The 19883-nt window shown below is 51.9% G+C and overlaps 7 protein-coding genes across 7 annotated transcripts; 2 read left to right on the top strand and 5 right to left on the bottom strand.

Annotated features, from left to right (window-relative positions):
* Positions 1 to 1188: 1188 nt before the first annotated feature.
* Positions 1189 to 3983, bottom strand: Z519_02360 (uncharacterized protein; the record flags this gene model as incomplete). Its single annotated transcript, XM_016760117.1, has 6 exons — positions 1189 to 2275; positions 2322 to 3214; positions 3265 to 3532; positions 3584 to 3690; positions 3744 to 3838; positions 3890 to 3983. The coding sequence occupies 6 exons, from the start codon at positions 3981 to 3983 to the stop codon at positions 1189 to 1191; spliced, it is 2544 nt and encodes an 847-aa protein (XP_016623638.1).
* Positions 3984 to 4849: 866 nt separating this feature from the next.
* Positions 4850 to 6363, bottom strand: Z519_02359 (glycogen synthase kinase-3 beta; the record flags this gene model as incomplete). Its single annotated transcript, XM_016760116.1, has 6 exons — positions 4850 to 4983; positions 5046 to 5447; positions 5503 to 5851; positions 5918 to 6001; positions 6063 to 6235; positions 6315 to 6363. 6 exons carry the CDS (start codon positions 6361 to 6363, stop codon positions 4850 to 4852), a joined length of 1191 nt encoding a protein of 396 aa, XP_016623637.1.
* A 5165-nt stretch (positions 6364 to 11528) lies between these two features.
* Z519_02358 (uncharacterized protein) lies at positions 11529 to 12748 on the bottom strand (the record flags this gene model as incomplete). Its single annotated transcript, XM_016760115.1, has 3 exons — positions 11529 to 11636; positions 11707 to 12354; positions 12419 to 12748. The coding sequence occupies 3 exons, from the start codon at positions 12746 to 12748 to the stop codon at positions 11529 to 11531; spliced, it is 1086 nt and encodes a 361-aa protein (XP_016623636.1).
* Positions 12749 to 13503: 755 nt separating this feature from the next.
* Positions 13504 to 15221, top strand: Z519_02357 (uncharacterized protein; the record flags this gene model as incomplete). Its single annotated transcript, XM_016760114.1, has 3 exons — positions 13504 to 14694; positions 14744 to 14920; positions 14970 to 15221. The coding sequence occupies 3 exons, from the start codon at positions 13504 to 13506 to the stop codon at positions 15219 to 15221; spliced, it is 1620 nt and encodes a 539-aa protein (XP_016623635.1).
* A 146-nt stretch (positions 15222 to 15367) lies between these two features.
* Positions 15368 to 15794, bottom strand: Z519_02356 (uncharacterized protein; the record flags this gene model as incomplete). Its single annotated transcript, XM_016760113.1, has 3 exons — positions 15368 to 15485; positions 15542 to 15706; positions 15760 to 15794. The coding sequence occupies 3 exons, from the start codon at positions 15792 to 15794 to the stop codon at positions 15368 to 15370; spliced, it is 318 nt and encodes a 105-aa protein (XP_016623634.1).
* Positions 15795 to 16315: 521 nt separating this feature from the next.
* On the bottom strand, positions 16316 to 16819 carry Z519_02355 (uncharacterized protein; the record flags this gene model as incomplete). The annotated part of the gene is made up of 3 exons (XM_016760112.1): positions 16316 to 16360; positions 16409 to 16605; positions 16654 to 16819. 3 exons carry the CDS (start codon positions 16817 to 16819, stop codon positions 16316 to 16318), a joined length of 408 nt encoding a protein of 135 aa, XP_016623633.1.
* Positions 16820 to 17680: 861 nt separating this feature from the next.
* On the top strand, positions 17681 to 19177 carry Z519_02354 (uncharacterized protein; the record flags this gene model as incomplete). Its single annotated transcript, XM_016760111.1, has 1 exon — positions 17681 to 19177. The coding sequence occupies one exon, from the start codon at positions 17681 to 17683 to the stop codon at positions 19175 to 19177; it is 1497 nt and encodes a 498-aa protein (XP_016623632.1).
* Positions 19178 to 19883: the final 706 nt, after the last annotated feature.

Below are 19883 nucleotides of genomic sequence, written 5' to 3'. Positions count from 1 at the left end.
ATCTCGTCCACGGTTATCCGAAGATCCACGACGGACGGCTCGTCCAGCAGAAGCAGATCATAGTTCCTCTGATATGACCGGCCCAGGGCTCATGAACAGTCGGCCGTCAACACCGTAGCGCTCGACGCTCACCCATCTGCAAGCCCGATCTGCCCCGTCGATTACACAAAATCCTCCGGACGCATTGGGCATGGACGATGCTGGCGACGAGGACTGGGGCGTCGTACCATCTTGCCTGAGACGCAGCTGGCGCGACGCAGAACAAGCACGTGGTTCACGGGAACAGGCACAGGAACAGGCACACGCAGAGGCAGCGACGCAGCGAGATGGAGAACCTCAAGAGGGAAAGCTGCGGGCGTCGGGAAAGAGGAAATGCACCGAGAGGGAAGGAGAGGAAGGAGAAGAGGCGCAATGCGGAACGAAGAGTCGCAAGAAGAACTCAGACCGACTTTCTTCCTGACTAGCTGATCGGGTGGCACATGGAAAGCAATGTCAATGTCTCCTTTGTTGTCGAGGTGTCTGTCCACGGTCACGTTCAGCGTAAAGCTGAAGCTGGGCCCTTGCACCAGCTGTTCTACCCGGGTCGAGTCTCGAAGTCGTCAGCATCCTCATCCCCATCACCGGGTCATCCACCTGTGGGACATTTGTTGGTTATGCACATCCAAGCCCAACCATCACCCCCGAAGAAGATGCCAGCCACTGTTCCTTCAGTTGAGAATGTGGGCAGGATGGGCGGTCATGAGGCATTTGTTACCGCGAGCCTGCCCGCCGCTTCTGATGGTGATGGTGGCGGTAAAAGTTCATCGAAGCTCACATAATGTGGACGATGATGATAATGTATGTATGGTATTTCTCCTTAAGTTGTCATTGCAAAATAAAACAAGCTGCAAGCATCACCAAAGACGAGCCGTAGTGTACATACACCTCTCTCGCCGAGAGTCCCTGGAGCGAGGTCTTGATGTGATACGAGACAAGGGATGGGAGTAGTTGTGGTACATATGTCTTCAAGCATACTGGCTTTATCCACGCGCCGCAAGAGCTATCGACCTTTCATACCTTTAGTTGCTGAATATCGAGACGAGAATGCCGCGCCCCGGAGAAATGCCAACAGAGATTTGCATTCCCAAGGGCCCTGTTGGGACCTGCCACTTGCTGAGATGCATCTCTTGAAACCTTTCTGTGTCGCAACTATTCAATCCCGTCAATGGCATCGGCTTCTTCATTATCTCCAGTCACTACCGCCGCTCCATTACCATTCACTCCGCCCTTGCTGTCATCCATCTTCATCACCTCGTCCTCCGCAGCCTTCTCTTCCACCACCGGCAATGGCTTCTCCAGCTCCTCCCTCACCCAGCTCTCTTCAACCGTGTATTTGCGTTGGAATACTCTGGCCCATCGTGCTCCCCACGACTTCAACAGTTCCTCCTCTTCGGCGCGCAACGCATCAGAGCCCTCCATCATCTCATCTTGATTCCCATCCCTAATGCTCACAACCGCATCTTCAATGATGGCAAAAAGGGACTTCAGTCCCTCGAGTTCACGGGTTAATGTTTGCTGAAGTTCTAGCCTCTGTTCTTCCGGGAGACCAGGCGAGCGAATTGCACCAACGATGCTTCGAACTCGCCCGGCAACTTTGCGAGTTGTGTTGCTGATGAGTTCGTAACACCAAGTCGTGGCAAGGAGCGTGCCGCGCGAGACATGATCGATGAGCGCCCATTCAACAACGCTGTCGGGGGTCAAAATTTGGTAGTTGAGTAGCTTGTCGACGAGGACAACTCCGACGCCACGTTGATCACGCCAGTAGTCCACCACGGAGGTGATTATTTGTTTTCTGCATGCGGGGCTAGAAGCGCTTATCGCCAAGAGACGTTCCTTGCACCGTTCAATGCAGGCCAAAGCGTGAGACAACGATTTGGATCCAGTCCAGCACATCGAAGTGACAAAGACATCTGTTGATGCAAGGGAAGGGTCGGACAATCCTGAAGCCGCAGCTTCTTGCTCGATCTTTTGGAAAATTGGGGCAAATTCCTCACTAGTTGCCTTCCGCCGGATCATCTGGGCAACTTCTTTTCCTTCGGCGGCAAACGGCGTGGAGTCGTCATTGTATTTGAAATCTGGTACTTCCTTTTCCTTCGCCTCTGAGATGAGGGCTTGATAGGGTTCGGGCAGGGTGCCCTTGATACGTTTGGAAAAGCTCAGTCGGATCTCTTTGTCCAAGGCATCAATAATAAATGCCTTTCTTGGGTGTACGTCAGGCAGATTGACATCATCGACCCTTTAGAGTTAGCAAATTTCCGGCAGTGGTAGGAGGAACGACGTACCATTCAGTCCATTTCCATGTAAATCCAAAATTGCTGAGATGATGGGCAAACCAGTCCAAGAAGCGCTGAGAAAGTTCCAAATCCATCTTATCCACGTTCCTGTACAGGAATCGAATTGCTCGGCCCAGGCTAGGCGCAACAGCTGCAGGAGCTAGCTTGCACGCTTCAGTCAGCACCGAATGATAGTATACCAACTTATGCTCGGGAGCAGGCAACTGCAACAGCTGAGAAAATGCCGCATCAACAACAACATCCTCTGGTTTCCAGGTTGCTTTGTCCCCAGCGACCTCCCGCAACTTGTCAAATGGTGTGGCTCTCTTCACAAAAGTACCTGGGGCAAAGTAACAATCGACGTCGATGAGAAATTTGGCGGCTACCGCTCGATTGAAATCGAGCACGTTGATGGTATCAGACAAGGCATCTCGAATCAGTAAAGCAGCGGGATCAGAGACCGGAGGGACCGTCTCAATATCTTGTTCGCGATAGACGGAGAAGTAGATCTCGGGGAAAAGTGGTCGCGGACCAGTCTTAACGGTCTCCGGAACCGTCACGTTAGGGAACTGATGCTTTTGTGCCCCATCCAATGGATCCTCTTCTTCAGACGACGGATTTCCTTTCCATGGGCGAGGTAGGCAGGCCAACTCCCAAGAATTCTTGGACTCCTCTTGCATGTGTCTTTGGAGAAGTGCCAGTGCGCTCTCTGACCCGGTAGATGCGCCGACTTCGCGGCTCGGAAATGGATCGACTAACGACTCTAGCGGATGTGCTGTAGAGGCAATGATGTCCGTCTTATCCAACAGAGTAATAGCCTGAGTCTCGAAGCCGGTTGCCGAGGATGCCATGGCGTAAGGAAGCGTCATCAAGATGACTTTGACGAGCTCGAGGCCTAGAGACTGTGGCACAGTTAGTGCAGAATTCAAATTGAGCTTCAGACGGGACATACGTCTTCGGACGACTTCATTTGCAAGTCAGCCGCGCGCGAGAAGAGTTCTTCGAGCAGTGGAAAAATGCCATCGCCCTCGAACATGCCCTGAAGACAACCCAGAAGGCGCAAGTATAGTTTGACTTCTCGCCACGCCCCAACGTCCAATTGCTTTTGGAGAGCTTCTCCGACTTTGACCAAGACCTCGGATGTGAATTCAGGCTTCTGGACATTTGCCAGAAGCAGAATGGCCGCAACAAAGGGGATCTTGAGGGGTTGTTCGACCGGGCTGCACTCGTTAGATGGACTGTAAACGAGGACAGGCTGGAGCCGCTCTTACAGCTGCACAACGAGATCTAGGAATCCCGAGGTGAGATCGGTGTCAAAATAGTTCTCGGCCAGAGTCTTTGCGATGGCTGCGACTTCATCTTCTGCTCTTCGCACAGGCTAACAGTGCGTCAGCCCCGGAATTGATCAATTCAGCTGCACCCACAGCTTACACTTTCTGCAATGGAGAGAACTTGTTTGCGTAGAGTCAGGGCCAGCGGCTCCTCATAACGACGGCGCTGCGGTCGGCGATCTTCGTAGTCATCCTCTACGAATCGTCAGACTGGAATGGTTGCGGAACGGCTGAAGGGATACCTACCTCTGTATCTTCTTTTGCGGTTGGTGAAATGGCCTCCTCCACCTCCAGCACCACCGCCGCCTCCGCCTCTTCGTCGCCGGTCATAATCTGCCATGAAGAGCGTTGACTGCACACCGAACTGGTCGTCAAGGGGATTGCAAGGTTTATGATGTTTGTGATCACAAGGAAACAGAGCGCAGAGAAGTCATGGGAGACGCGTTGGAGACGATGTGAAACTTGGAATCGGTCGCGCAGCTACTTGTTAGACCATCGAGGGCTTGGCAACTTCTCCGCACCCGCATGGGCTCTGGCTGACTTTCATCTGAATCGCTGGGAAAAGCCGGAGATGTCAAAGGATATATCGAGTCAATGGGTAGAACACAATTTCTATCTTTTGGAAACAATTACGGACTGAGGTGAGGACCAAAACCAGCCCTCAGAGTTTCTGTGGTCCAAATTGTCTAGAAGGCTTTGCCTCCCTTCTTCCTTGTGGTGTACGCGGACGCAGTAGCAATAGAGGCACAGCTTGCACGCATATTCTGAGCACAATAGCCAGCTGCCAAAGTCGTGTGAGCCTCCCAGCCCCTTCAGTTTCAACCCGCCCAGTTCGTTTCATAAGCTCAGACATGATGGACCTTATGGCCAGAGCACACTTTCCCTGCCAGACCACAAAGAGGTCCAATTTTTGTAAAACGCTCAGCTCATACTCAGCCCTTTTTTCAGGGTCGTCAACCAGCGAACCGCCAGCCCAGCCCATTTTGCTGACCTGCATGCAAAAAGCCGTCGCTTTTTCGTGACCGATATCTTTGCTCCGCGCTAAGATATCCATGTAGACACATGATGACTGGAATGCTACCTGTAGGAGTTTCTCGGCGCATGTTGGCGCGGACGCCAAACGAAACATGCATGCAATGATGGACATATCAACGCACAAAATCCTCCTCAGCGTCACGTCGTTACAAGTTGGGGCAGCGCCTCAAATCAATCAAGTCGTGCCATCATCTCTTCTTTTGTCATTGGGGTGAAGTTGTCCAAGTCGATCCCTCGGGATGCCAGAAGTGGTCGCGCATGCGGTGGGACAAGCTTGCTGTTGAGGTGAGGTGCAATCGACAACTCTGTTTCCCCAGTTAGTTTCGTGGAATTAGGCAAAGTGAAAAGATATGGGTTGGGTACGAACCGTGTCGAGAGAAATCAAAGAGGGGTGGAAGCTCGCGCGAAGCACCACCGGCATGGCGTGAATCGGGGAGACGAGTGTTTGGGTCTCTCAATTCGTCAAAGAACGGCTGGCACATCGCATCGATGGCGGACAATCGCTGAGTTGGCGTGTATTCCAAAAGCGCCGAAATCAGGTCAATCGCATCGGGAGATGCTTTCCGGAAGACTTTGTTGAAGGGATGAGGCTTGATCTGAGGGAACTTGTGCTCCATGTAATTTGGATTCATGGTGCGGATTTGATCTCTGGTGGGCGTGCCGAGGACTTTGATGATCTCAACAAGTTGGTCGATGCCCGACTCGCCGGGAAATAGAGGTTGACCCAACATCAACTCTGCCATGACACAACCCGTGGACCAGACATCTACTTGTGATCAGTACGCGAGGTATGCAAATGCACAGCTACCGCCAATTGTACATACCAATCTTGGTTGTGTAATTCGTGGCGCCAAAGATCAGCTCAGGGGCGCGGTAATATCGAGAGCAAATGTACGAGACATTTGGCTCATTTTCCACCAAGATCTTTGCACTTCCAAAATCGCACAGCTTCAGCACTCCGGTGGCCGGATCAAGTAACAAGTTTTGCGGCTTGATGTCCCGGTGACATATCCCTTGAGAGTGGATGTATGCCAGCGAGCGGAACAGCTGGTAGATGTAGAGTTTGACCTCCAAAATGGGCATCGTGGTCTTCATCTTGTTGAAGTATCGAGAGGCTCTATACACGGTCTCGGGGACGTACTCGAGGACTAAGTTGAGGTAGACTTCGTCTTTCTATTACCATAGCTGTAGTTAGAATTGCGATCAGGGGTCAAGTGGAGGGCTGTGAGTGTCCCATACCCGTTCACCGTTCGAGTAGTAAAACGCCTTCAATTCGACAATGTTGGGATGTCGGACAATCCGCATGATCTGCAGCTCGCGATTCTGGCGACAGTCAGTATTTCCTTGGGAGAGAAGGGACCGCAAAATGGGGTAAGGGTGTTACCTTGAACCGCTTGTCTTGAAGCACCCGCTTGATCGCAGCATCCTCTCCGCTGGGCGACAACTTTGTCTGGAAGACCACACCGAAGGAACCGTTGCCGACAATCTTGCACTGGGTATATTGCATCTCTCTTGTTTCTCCGGTGAGGCCATCCTGCACCTTTTCACGCACCACCTCTGAAAGAATGTGTCAGCGCACGTGCTCTGCGAAGGCTACTACTCTCGTGATTGTGTCAAGTAACACCAGAAAACGTACCACCCATGCGCAAGCCAGAGAAAACTCCACCGGGCCTGTTTTGTGACATGGTCGAGGACTAAGGGTATCTGGAATCCACTTTGGCGACGGTGTCGTTGGAAGGGAAGGACAGCAACACTGTTCCACGAGAGGCGCGAGGAGGGAGAGGCGTAAGGCAAGAGAATGAGAGCAAAAGGAACGTCCGACAACGCCTTGAGTTCGAAGAGCGTCAAAATGGCAACGACCACGAGGGCAGCCGATGTCTCGAGACTCGAGAGGAAGAGATGGTCGAGGGGACGAAGACGAGGGATAGGTATGCGATGCAGGTGAGGAGGAGTAGGAGGAGGGAGGAGGGTTGGGCTGGGTTTGGCGGACGAAGCGCTAATTTCCCCACTTTGCGTAGTTGGTGAGGCTTTCGAAATGAGGTGTGGAAACTTGCGCCGCTATGATGAAACTGGGGTTGCTGGAGGCGTTGATTAGGCCAGCAGATCAGTGGACGAAGAGGGAGGGACAAGTACCGTGGGATAGGGAGAGAAAGGAGGAAACACTCGCGGTGAGGTGGGAGTGTACAGCAGGCGAGTTAAGGATGAGAAAATAGGGCGTGTTGTGAGGAAGATAGGATGGTTGAAAGGGCCGAATGGATGGGTCTAGGTGAAGACGGGGAAAGAGGAAGCAGAGGCGAAGAAGAGGTTGAGATGGAGATGGAGATGGAGGCCAGGCAAAGGGAACGTTTGTGGTTTTGCGGCGGCGACTTCACGTTCGGGTCAGCCAGAAATGAGGTCGAGAAGGAGGAGGAAAGTGCAGCGCAGGAGAACCAGGAATAATAATAAGAATCTGTTAACTGGTTAAGTTCAGGTTCACCAGCGGTTCACAAGTCAGGTCGCCGTAGCAGTTTGCATTATTACTTGGGCGAGCTTAGCGCATCTAACTTAAGGCGCAGGTGCCGCGTGAGTTTAGATGCAGGCGCAGCGCCAGAAAGCAGGACCCCTACAAGCACCACGAGCAGCAGAGCCTGCAGACTCCAGAGGGCGAGGGCGGCGAGGGCGGCGAGGGGCAGGCGAGCAAAGAAACAGAGGGGGGCCAATTATTCATTCTGCTATCCACATCCCATCCCTCCGTTCACTCACTACTCACCTGTACTCACTCATTCAACCTATGCACTGACGCATTCGACTGCGCTGTCAAGACGTTGACCATCTTGGTATGTGAGCATCGTCATCCTCCCCCTGCTTGCTTCACCTCGTTTCAGATAATCAGATCCAAAGAGCAATCTCCATGTCATTCATGTCACCACCGTCCGCAAAGAACTTTTTCCGTCACATGTCCGATGATGCTGACCACGAGGTCCCTCACCTCTTTCCACCTTTTCCTTGGCCGCTGGTTCGGCACCCGGGGCAAGGGGTCGACGTTGGACGGGTCTCGAAACTCCCCTGGACAATGGCACGGCCAGTGGGATCAAGAGCAGCAAGGACACACTGAGGTTGGGACGGAATAGGCGAGACCCAGAGCGGGCATCAAAACCCAGAAAAGGCCATTGACAATCAATAAAGCCATGAAGAAAGAAGAGGTTGGAGGTCAGATGATGCCCTGTCAAAGGCCCTGCCGCCGGCTATACTGCATCATGTCTCCATTGTGCTGGAGCTCCATCTTCATTAACTCGGCATGCTAACTGGGGGCCCATTCACCTTGCACAAATCGCCTGTTAGGCTCGCCCGCAAAGGATCCAGATCCACTCGACTCCCCCCGGCTTGCCGTCAACTTGCCCCTCCAGCTAAGCTCCGAGTATTATTATTGCAGCAAGCCACCAGGCCCTAGACCTGATGGCAGAATCCACCAGCCAGATCTCAACTTATTATACCACTCCCTTTGAAGGCTTCCCTGGACTGTGATATTCATTTTGCTGCCAAGGGCTCTCAATCTCCATCCTCAAACAGGGAAGTTGGGCAAAGACGCCCCCTCTCCACGTGCTCTTACAAGCTGTGTGGTCTTTGATAGACTCCCCGGCGAGACGGCCAATGAATCACCGTTCTCGCTTGTTGATCTCTGACTTATGGTCTCACCACCCGCTCTTGCTGGCGCCTGTGTGTTTCCAGAATCTCTTCTCTTCAGAGTGACACAACATATTCATCATGCAAGTTCGGGGCGACCAAGCCCTGCGTCAAAAAGCACGATCAAGGCCACGGCTCTTGTTGCTCTGTGCTGCTAGATCCTGCAGACTGACCACCTCCAGTTCACCACAGAGAAGCTTGAGTGGCACTGGCCATGATGATCGAAATGGTGGCAGGCATCGCACGGGGCAAGCAATCTACCAGTCTCGCGGTGGACATGGGTGCAACGGCTCGCACTCGACAAACCTGTCCTATGTAGCATGGTTGATCCCAGGCCAAGGACTAATTTGCAGCGCCCATACATGCCAAAACGTCATCCAGCATACGCTTAGAGCATTCCGGAACTCTAAAAAAAAAAAAAAGGGCCTCGACTACTGAACTGCGCTTCAGGCCTCAAGCGAGACTCGACCATAACTGTCACCTATGAAAATAGGTACTGAGACGGGAGCCATGACTATCCCTGACTCTGGAGAAGGGATATGTCCCTTAGGTATGCTTTGTGCTGGTTCCTAGAATTCAAAACAATCTGGTGCTTAGCGGACGCAAATTCGAGTAACTGCCGCCGAATAGGAGCTCATGGCACCACGACCCATCCGACGGGAACGTCGTGGCAGCTGCAGGCGATTCAATTGTCTGGTGAGATTAAACAACATCAGCACGCTCAGGTCCGAGCCTTGCCACCACCAACATGAGCTGTCCGAGAGTGGCCAATTTTCAACACACCAACGGGCACCAAGGGCAAGATCAGCATCCGAAACGATGAAAGCACGAGACAAATACGAGGTCAGAAAACTTTCAATGCGAACCAAATACTGTTGCCGGACTCACTACCTCGTAGGCTGACCAAGGCCTTCCATCGAACATCTACCAAGTATCCATTTACGTGCACAGCCGCGTTTGCCATCCAGCATTGCCCCTATTCTTACCGCAAGACCGGAAAGGCTAGAGTTGCACACATGATCCCTCTTGTCGATCTGGGATCCGACAGACTAATCATGGTTGGTAGAGGGCACCAATTCTTTACCTTCCGCATCCACTTACCCAAATATGATGTGCATGGACAAAATTACGTTCCCTCTCCTCCGTACCTAGCTACGAGTACCGAGTACTCGTATGCTGTGTTACACCATCAGCTAAACTTTCCGCTTTTGACTTCAATTACATTCCAAGGGGAAGGCTGAACAGCGGTCCATTAGCCTGCTCGCCTACTTGCTGGCGTTGGGGAGTCAACCCCCCAAGTTCGTTTCGGTCACCACATCCGCCTTGCATGCCCCCAGCTGTCATCTCGCCTCATTTTCACCCTTGCGTGTTCTTCGTAACTTGTTTTGGCCACACATGAGGTCGTATCGACATCCTGTGTGTTTCGACAGTTCGACTTTCGCAGGATTAGTCCATCTAAGCCAAAGTTACCTCGACTCCATCTCAGCCTGAGTGGACCGCCAATAGACAGGCTACTTGGTCTTTCCCACAAGGCTGTCAAATATCCATTGTCCACTGAACAAATGATCTTGCAACAGGATCTAATATCTCGAGCAATAGGATACAAAACTCAACAAGGGGCATCTCGTATTTGCTTCCGGCGCTTGATCCAGATCCGCCAACCATAGGTATTCTGGCCAGAGAACACAAGACCCTCAACCTCCATGATGCATCACCCGCAGCCCGGCCCATCCATTCAAGTCGAACAATAAGCTGCAGGAGAATTTGTTGAAGGGGGCTACTGAAGCAAGGAGGCGTCTTCGAGACCAGTGGGAACCAGCAACCATTCTGTCCTGTTTAGCGCTACATGCAAGAGCCCAATTGTGGATGAGTGTCAGATGTCGCCCTGCCCTGGCCAGCCATGCATGCGACCCCATCTGCACTTGATGCATCCGTCATTCGCCTTTTCGCCCCGGCTACGCCAACCAGCGGCCAGTGGAGTTGAACTCCGGAAAAGAAAGACGGCTCGAAGCTCGAGGTCCTTGACAGGACGAGGCATCTATGTGGGTGGGCCGCTCGTTCTTCCACCTCATCCAAATAAATCAAAATCACCAAGAATGTAATATTGGCGTGAGTCTAGATCGGAAGGTATCCGGGGCTCCATGTCGTATTTACAAGTACTTTGTAGCTCGGCCACGAAAATGTCCCGCATCAAGACGCGACGAAATTCGATTTACCAGGCTCCCCGACCATTCTTCGCACTGACAACCGCGTCGCTAGGCTGCAGTGTCTGCCGTTGATGAGAAAGGTGGTCTGCATCGCCCACACCACCCTTCTCCCGCTGCTGTCGCGCTCAGTGACGCTGGTGCTGGTGCCTCTGCGTTCTATCTAAGGAAGAAATCCAATCGGTGGCAGTGGAGTCGAGAATGGTCCAGGTCCCCATGCCTAAGTTTCTTCTTCTCTTCTCTTCTCAATAGCGACGGTGACCCTGCCGCGGCCACAATCGGCCAGCGCTGGCAAGGATATCCGAAAGCACGACCCAACTACGGACCGCGAGGAAAGGTTGTGCTATTGTTCAGAAATCATCTAGCTCAGAATCACTCCTTATGGTAGAAAGCGAAGGTAATGCATCGTTAAGGAAAATCATGGAGTTCACGGACGAGCACACTTGTCGAATTCAGCGGGCAAAGCATTCGCTCAATCACCGTCTGTGCAAAAATGCACAACAGAAGATGTTTGGTCACTGGCGAAGAAGCACTGTCCCAAAGCCGTCACAAACTCCAGCAACTGGTTTTATTGATACAGGCCTTCTTTTTTCTTCTATTATGCAGTATTGTTAGATTTCGTGGTCGAGTCTCATCTTGCGAGGGTGGCCATCCCAGACCAAACACGTCTCGCTCACCAACTTCGTCATGATCTTTCTGCCCATACATACAGATACACAGAGAAAAGTGAGCTATTTGAACACTCCTCCTTTGATGTCGCCTTGAACGGTAGGGAAGATTCCAAAACTGGCAGAGTCGCCAGTCGTGAACAGGTCTGGCATGAATGAGGGTGGGTCTTTGTCGTGTCTCCATGATCTGCTCACCGCACCAATGTATGAAACCCTTGAGGCGTCAAGTCTTGTCGAAGGTACTGGCTTGAGAGTGAAGAGGAGAGGTAGTAAAACATTTTCGAAGGGCGTGTGGAAGCTATGGCGCACAGTTCACTAAATAGGCGGCGGAATGGCGCTCTGATTCTCTGGGCGTTCCATGATTTCCTGCAATTCTTCCGGAGCACCTTCGAGTGAGACGGCGACACCAAGTTTGTGGGTGTTCTGCATGGAATTCAGTCACTGTCCGGCATGACATGGGGAATAATTTGATGAGAGATCAATCAAAACTTACCTTCCATTGATCGATCTCGGCAGCGAAAGTCAATGTCACTGGAGGTGCAACCCGCCTCTCTAGCACAACGCCAAATTTCCCAGTGCTGTCGACTTGCGCACGGTAGACCGAGTTGGTGAAGCTGTATTTGAGACCAACAGTCGTAGTGCCTTCTCGTCGAAGGCCTCCAAACATGCTGGCACCCATGCCAGGAGCAAATTGCAGTTGACAATCAACACCGGCCTCGACCTTGTCGGTCAATCGTCTCCAGTATGTAGCTCCCAATGAGCCTTGGCTCAGCCATTGTGCACTGGCAATCCAGTCTGTACTCTTGTATCTCGCACAGTACGACAACGCAGTCTCAGGTTTGCTGTTCAATGCGGGTCGCTGCCACACACCCTCAAGCCCTAGTGCCAGCTTTGGTGTAATTGATTGCAGGTAACTTCCGATGAAGATGCCGGTGAGGCCACCTTCCATGATGGACGGGCTGAGGGCCTTGATCGATGCCGAAAAATCATTACCCGTGTACTCGTTCTCGATTTGCACCATGGTCTGGGTCTGTCGCGGGTCAATCGAGGTCTGCGTCTTGGTCACGAATCGTGGAGTCCATCTGAGATTTCCCCAGGCCGTCAAGGATCGATCGCTCGAGTAGGCGGCTTGCATGAAAATCTATCGTAACGGTCAGTCGGGTTAGGTGCTCCTTATCGCGAAATCGAAAGAAAGGGACACGTACATCAGAAGTGCCATACAAGGCCATTAGTTGCCACGGCGGTAGAGCTTGCGAACCCATTGCGAAGCCATGTTGTAGACGAAAGAGAGGATTTATGCTGAAGACCTTCTGCAAGTCGCAGCGCAAGCCGGAGAACATGAAATTCGACAGGAGAACATCCTTCTGAACTTCGCGAGCGATATTATCCACTGTTCCGGGATTCTCGAGGCCTAAGAGCTTCCTTTTCGCCGAAAGATTGGAGCAAGAGTCTGCGATGGTTGCGGCGATGGCATTGTCTGTTAAGAAGGACCATGTAGACGTCGATGATGACTTCTCCTCGACCGCGACCGCCATGTTTGAGGCTCGGAGTGCAGCACTTCTGCAAGTGCTACCAACCGTCTGAGAAGGGGACTCTCGGCCGTGTGAGGATTGAGGGATCGATTAAAATCGGGAAGGAAGAAAAGGAAGAGAATTGATGTGCTGAAAGATGCTCTCGTGACCGCAATGATTTGCTGTCCGTTGGAGCTTGACTTTTGCAGGCACTGGGAAATCCATGAAGAAATGAGCCTGTAACTCCGTAGAAGGCAAGTCGCCCGCAGGCAACCCGTGCCAAGCATGCAGTGGGACCGATTGGCAGATTGATCGCCGCTTTAGACTCACGCGCTAGACTGTGGCCAATGGGAGGACGAGAGTGGAAATTCGAGACTAGGCGGCGAGGCGGCAACCACCTCGGCGGCCCTCGTGCTGCCCATGCTTTTTGCCTTATCAAATGACCCGCACGACTTACTTTCTGTTACCCGGTGCCTCGACAGTCATTCATCCTTCATGAAGAGCTTGTTAGATCGGGTCTCGATACTTATGACGATATCTAGATAATGCCAGCGGTGGCTGTATAGATACAGGAAGAAGGGTATCGCACTTCCCGCTGACAGCTTGCCAACAAACGAGACCGAGCGGGAACCCGACATTGAGCAAAATCAACGAGTTCCGTAGGCCCGTGCGGACGAGCAGTTGAGACTCCATATTCGTCTGGTCGGCATTAATACGCCTGAGCCTGGTTGGCAATTATCATTTTCCTTAGACCTCCTTCGCAAAGCTCATCGTTCGCCATGGATACTCTCCTAACCGCCGAGTCGGCGGTCAATTCGCCCCGCTACCGACGGAAGTCGAGCACCTTTATCGACGCAATCCATGACCTCCCGGAGAAAACTGAGATGGCACCAGCTCAGCTCTACAGTACTGAATCAGGACGACTGTTCCATGCTGGTCGGATTGCCATTACCACAGTAGGACTACCTGCTCGCGGCAAGACCCACATCTCGGTGGCATTGGCTCGGTATCTACGATGGCTCGGGGTAAAAACCAGGATTTTTCACCTTGGTGACTATCGCAGAGCTATCGTAGGTCCAGGGAAGGATGTTCCTGATGATTATTTCTTCGTCAACGCCTCGGCGTCGTCGGTATTGCTAAGACAGAAGATCCTCAAGAAGTGCCGAGAGGATATTTACCACTTCCTCAACCATGAGAACGGCCAAATTGCAATCTATGATGCAGTCAACCCTCTGTCTGCCGGTCGAAGGTCACTAGCCAAGGAATTCGCGAAGCACGACATCAAGTGTCTGTTTATCGAATCAAGTTGTGATGATCAGCGGATAATCGAAGAGAATGTCCGCAGCGTCAAAATCTCCTCGCCCGACTACATTGGATGGCCCGAGGCAGACGCAGTAAAGCATTACCTGAACAGAGTAACTGCCAAAATCCCGCACTTCGAGACCATGGAGGAGCCAGACCTCGACTGGATCAAGATGATCAATGCAGGAGAGAGACTAGTGGTCAACAACACGAGCTTCGGTTATCTGTCGCACCGGATTGTGTTCTATCTGTTAAATTTACACATCAAATCTCGGCATACTTATTTTGCTCGTGCGGGCACGACTTTGGAAGAGGAGTCCTTCAAGGCTGATGCACGTCTGTCTCCTCAAGGCAAGGACTATGCAAAGAAGATGAGTGAGACATTGCTCAAGCATCGAGAGGAAGAGAGACGGGCTCTGATCGAAAAGGGAGGGATTGACACTCCGCTGAAACCACTCATCGTATGGACATCCACGAGACGGAGGACCGTAGAAACTGCGGCATTCCTAGAAGCCAGGGGTTTCAAAGTGAGGCAGAGATCTCAGATGAGTCAGCTTAATCCCGGCGTGTGCGAAAAGAAATCGGAGCGCAGAATTCGACAGGAATATCCTGAGGAGGTGGTGAAGCATGATCTTGATCCATACCACCACCGCTTCCCCAGAGCAGAGGTGAGGACAATTCCATCCAGATGCTGTTTGGTGGTCCTGACAATGGTAGTCCTATCATGATGTTGCAGTTCGGTTGGAGCCCATCATTCTCGAGTTGGAAAGGGAACAGAATGATCTTCTCATCATTGCCCACGAGAGCGTCCTCCGTGTGCTTTACGGGTACCTGATGGCCTGTAATGCTGCGGACATACCCTTCCTATCATTCCCACGAGACGAGATAATCGAGGTAGTTCCCAAAAATCGTCAATTGCAAACTAACACTGACACCAGTCCAGATCATTCCGGCCAGTTACAACAATGAGGCGAAGCGGATAAAGATTCCAAACCTCCCTCCAGAGATCATCCCTGCCTCACCAGAGGGAATCAAGGCGGCCGCTCCGCCCAGCGGATTTGCTACTCCTGTGCCTGGCCTGGGTAGTGGCCTCGCCAGCCCCAGAACCGGGAGAAGCACGCCGGAGCCAGGTTCTGGATACAAGACCCCAGAAGACTCTGAGAATCTGTCGGTGAGGATGCACGACGTGGTGTGATATGGTCGGCGGGTGTGGCAATGAGGCAACATCGCATGGGAGCCTCGAAAGGTTCGCGGTCATATCATTCAATGTATGGTATCTAATCCCATTGTCATAGATTCAAAAGTGTCGGCAGTGGTATCCGGTCCTGGCCGCATCCATGCTCAGCCACCGTGGAGAGTAGACACGAATAGAATAGTATCTTTATTGACGAGCTCGTATTTGTCTTCGCCCTCGAGCTCCCAATCGGAGTCGTTGATCAAGACCAGAATGCCTGGTCGACTTCCAGTCGCAGCATTAGTACTGTGGCCGAACGAACACGTCTGGTCTTCACTTACACATTGCCGTTAAGCACAAACAACTCTTTTCTCGAATCTTTCATCAGATTGTTGCAGAGGTACTTGACCAGGTACCCGACGGTGGGAGGCTTTCCGTCGTCGGCATCATTGGCAAGCGACAATGAGTGTTTCGACACATTGTCAAAGAGCATTTCTAAGCCACCACTTGTGCTTCATCAGTCAAAGCAACCCGTAGGCACGAAGGAGGTCAAACCCACGTGAACTCAACCGTGACATCAATCTTTCCGGACATGTTGCGGAGATTGGCCCACGCCGCGGTTTTCAAGATCCTCACCTCTTCATCAGAGCAGCTGGGGATGAGATTTGCTCCGGACCGTGTTTTTACCGCTCCCAGCCCTCCTCGCCTCCACTTCGAGATGGAGGAAGATATATTTTCCGGGGCTTAGTTAGCTAAATGACGTGATGTCACGTGTGTATCGTTGCCATCGGATGTCACTCTGGTTTTACACGCTCGTACCCGCTTCTCTCTTTCAAAAGTCAAAAGGTCGAGACTCATTTGACTGATCACCGAGTATAGGTCAGGTCACCAATCCATTCTGTTTATCCCGATGTTTCCTTTGGTTCCAACGGGCTACTGTGAAATATTACATCTTTAGACAGGACCTTCACGAAGCGAGGGTTCAATTCGTCTCACGATTGCGTATCAGCTTGCCGCAGCTGGCGTGTAATCATTCGGTTCAGCCCACTCTTCCGGCGCAATCCCACAATCAGTTCATCCAACTAAGTCGAAGCAGCCGCAGACTTAGAAGGGCTTCAGAAGAACCAGAGTAATTGAAGCAAGAGCCAGCCGGTCGGAACCTGACAGCTCAGTTAGCGGACAGTTGGTCTCTCCCAAACAGTACTCACATTTTGTCTAGAGGAAGCGCCGCTTGCAGCTGGGATTGAGGTCGATGGAGCACTGGTGGTAACCGAAGGAAGCGTATGAGTGGCCACAGGAATCGATGTGGTTGGGGCTGGGGCTGGCGGCTCCGTGATGCTGATTGTTGCCGTTGCGCTCCTCACATTCCCAACCCGGGTACAGAGCCCCGCGGCGGCCTGATACACTGAAACACCGCCTGGATCAGCAGTGGATGCCCAAGGAATACACGCACTCTGCAGCTGGTCGAACGGCCCCGGGTCATAAGTTGCGCCCGAGTAACACAGGCAACTAGCTTGACCGCCATCATCCAGCGAGGTGAATCCTGAAGTCTCGGCAGCACACGAGCTGATCATTGAAAAGGCATTGGAACAACTCGCCGAGTACGAGTCCGTGGGCATTGACGCTGCGCCTGTGATTGACGCGGTCCCGGCTCCTGAAGAAGTGTTGTCATCCGTGGTCGTGGTAGCAAGCAACAACGATGAAAAGCAGTCGGCTGCTGTGGTTTGGCCGCAACACGAGATGAATTGGCTGCCCCCCAGAGATGCACAGGAAGTACAGAAATTGTCGACGCAAGCTATCCGCAGTCAGCGTCCGAGAGAGGGTTGCGAAAAGGAACATCCGGAGGGCCCTTACAGCTCAGAATGGGAGGGCATGTGGCGGCATAGTTGGTGCAGGATATATACAAGGCTGAATAGGAGAGATCCGACGTGGTCTGTGCCTCCTGTCTTGCACGGAAAACATTCATTTCGGCTACAGCAGAGCTCACGAGCCCACTCAAAAGAACACTTAACAAGAGAGCAAAAGTCATGGTTGGGTTTACAAGGAAATCAAGGCAACAAGTCGATCATATCTGAGATCAGGCAGAGGCACGACAGAGGGATGCTCTCAACATTTATGCTTCCCCTCGGCACTTTTGTTCCAAGCGAGCACAAAAGCCCAAACCATATTGGTTGTGGATACGCATCTGGACTTGTTTTCCACGCAAGCTTTTTGTAAGCTTTCCACGGTGAGACATGTGGCGTGGGCGACTAGGGTTGATTGCTTGCAAGCCACGGCCAGAGTTGTACTAATGGTAAGTCACTAATTCACTCATTAGACCAAGCGAACACCACACGACTCGCCAAATCGGTCGATTCTCGCTTAAAATATGCCAAAACCGACACCTCAGGCAGCCACATTCGTTCCAGACACGGGATGGACTTTTGGTGCGTTCTGGAGACTCCATGATGATGGGAGATTTATGCACCCCATCCTGATTTATGTCCGCAGAGCCTCCTGGGAGTCGGAACGACTCCCTAGAAAATATTGTGCACCTGCCTTCTTCCCGACTGAATCATTTTCAATTAGCCGTCGCGTACCTGTTTACGCATGGTCTCACGGTTCAGATGGCTAGAATTCTTCTCGATTATTCTGGCTCCGATGTTCGACTATTCTTTCGTATCTTCTTTGTTGCTGCTTTCATCCTCATTAACCTTTTGGGAACCAAATGTCTGGCTGCGCGCGCTAAACTCAGGCTTGTCCAAAGACACACTGTTCCACTGCCGTACATGAGTTCTTGGCTGGCCAGCTTCGACTCCTTGTACGCTTTGCAGATGGTAAAGACACTACCGGGAGGATGGCTCGGCTTGCTTATGATCTTTGCCTATCTCCTGAACCTAGGCTCGGATTTTACATCAGCCCTCCTCCAGTCGGTGCCTGTTCATGACCGCTGCAAATTCGGGACCGGTCTGGTCGTCTCAACAACGCTCAATGGACGGATCCCCTGGAATGGAGCGCCGTACACGGTCGTCTCACAGGCGCAAACGACAAGTTTGCTCAACTACGGCTTGAAGGGAGTATACAAAAAGGCAAACCGTGCAATCGACTTCAGCGCTGATGCCACTGACATGCTGGGCCAGTGGCACTGTCTCAGAAATCCCCTTGAACTGGATTACCCGTGGGATGTATCAGTCGACGATATAGTAGCCAGTCTACAGCAACATGATGTCCTCTATGACACTCCGTACGCCATCTCCGCTGCGATCGGAAACATATCACATCTAGTGATCATTGATACGTCCGCTGGGAAGAACGTTGACACGGTCTTTGACGTGCGATTCTCTGTCGACACCACTGCATATGGAAATGAGACGAAACACATGCAAAATTACGAATGCAGTCTTGACGACACGTACGGAGAGCTTCAAGCCGTCCAAAAGGGAATACACTCGCTCGACACTCTCCAAAACTGGGCCGAAGTCTTTCAAGGCGCCGTATACGAGGGCACAGGCACACCTGCATCCAACAGTACTGGAGGTATATTGGAACAAATTCTCAACTCAATGACCATGGTTGCAGGAGGGGGCAACTACCTACTGGACACCAGCCAGTCGGAAGATACACAAGGTTGCATCATCCAACGCACACACATTTTATGGGAGCTCATCATGCTCTCTGGCTTGACACTCCTTCTCTTAGGATTCCTGTTTTTCTTCTGGCTTGGAATGACAATGAGATTGAGGATATTGAGCGGTCGCACGAGTCCAGACGATGCGAGGTGGATCGAAGAGAATACGCCGATCGGAAACTTCGGGTGGATGGCGCAGGCTGTGAGAGAGTCTCAGAGGCCCCGACCTGTTGAGGTCAAAACTGGTGATCTGAAGCACTGGCATTTTGGGACATCCTCGGATGGAGGCGGTCTTTGGATCACCAACAAAGCGACCCGTTCAAATATTGCAGAGGAGGCAATCTCTTTGCGGTCAACCTCAGCTCTTTAGGGGGGCTCTCGACTATCCTGGCAAAAGGCCCGAAGGGGAAAAATGAGGAGGCAGATGCGCGCCCATGGTATGTAGTTCCCGGAGTCCTCTTCCATTAATGGTCGTCGGTCATTGAAGCATACAATAACATAAAACCGGGACAAAACAAAAGCTGATAAGAATTCTTTCCTGAGCCTTGGTGAGCTTGCTTGAACTTGTCATCCATCTTTTTCGAAAAGCATTACGATGGGGAGTTCTCCTTCTCTCGAAGACGCACCCGTTCAAGGACCAGACACTTGACTCAACACGCGCCGAAGGAGAGAACCGCAGGACATCATCGTCTGTCACAGGAAAGAAAGATTTCAATTGATTTCATTGCTTCAGAGCCTTGTGAATGATGCAAGAGCGCGCCAGAGGATCAAGACGCTATCAATCTGCAGAGGTGTTTCGACGTGATATTAACTAGGTACATACTAGGCATTGACGGCTCCCAAAAAGGTACATACGGAATACAGCACTGCCGCAACGACCGGAAGACACCCAGAGACCCCCTTGCATACCGAACTGGATGAGGATCCCTATCGCAAAATGAACCGCTTCCGGATGAAAAAAAGGCTCTTTGCGGACCCAGTCAGCCAGCAGCTACCGAAAAGAGGAATGCATCTCGAATGGATATTATCATTATGATTATTATTCGAACTCGACAATCCCCCCCTCCCCCATTTAT

This window comes from Cladophialophora bantiana, assembly GCF_000835475.1.
Source record: "Cladophialophora bantiana CBS 173.52 unplaced genomic scaffold supercont1.3, whole genome shotgun sequence".
Lineage (NCBI taxonomy): Eukaryota > Fungi > Ascomycota > Eurotiomycetes > Chaetothyriales > Herpotrichiellaceae > Cladophialophora > Cladophialophora bantiana.
Note: the sequence above shows the minus strand (reverse complement) of the source record. Positions and strands in the feature narration are given on the sequence as shown.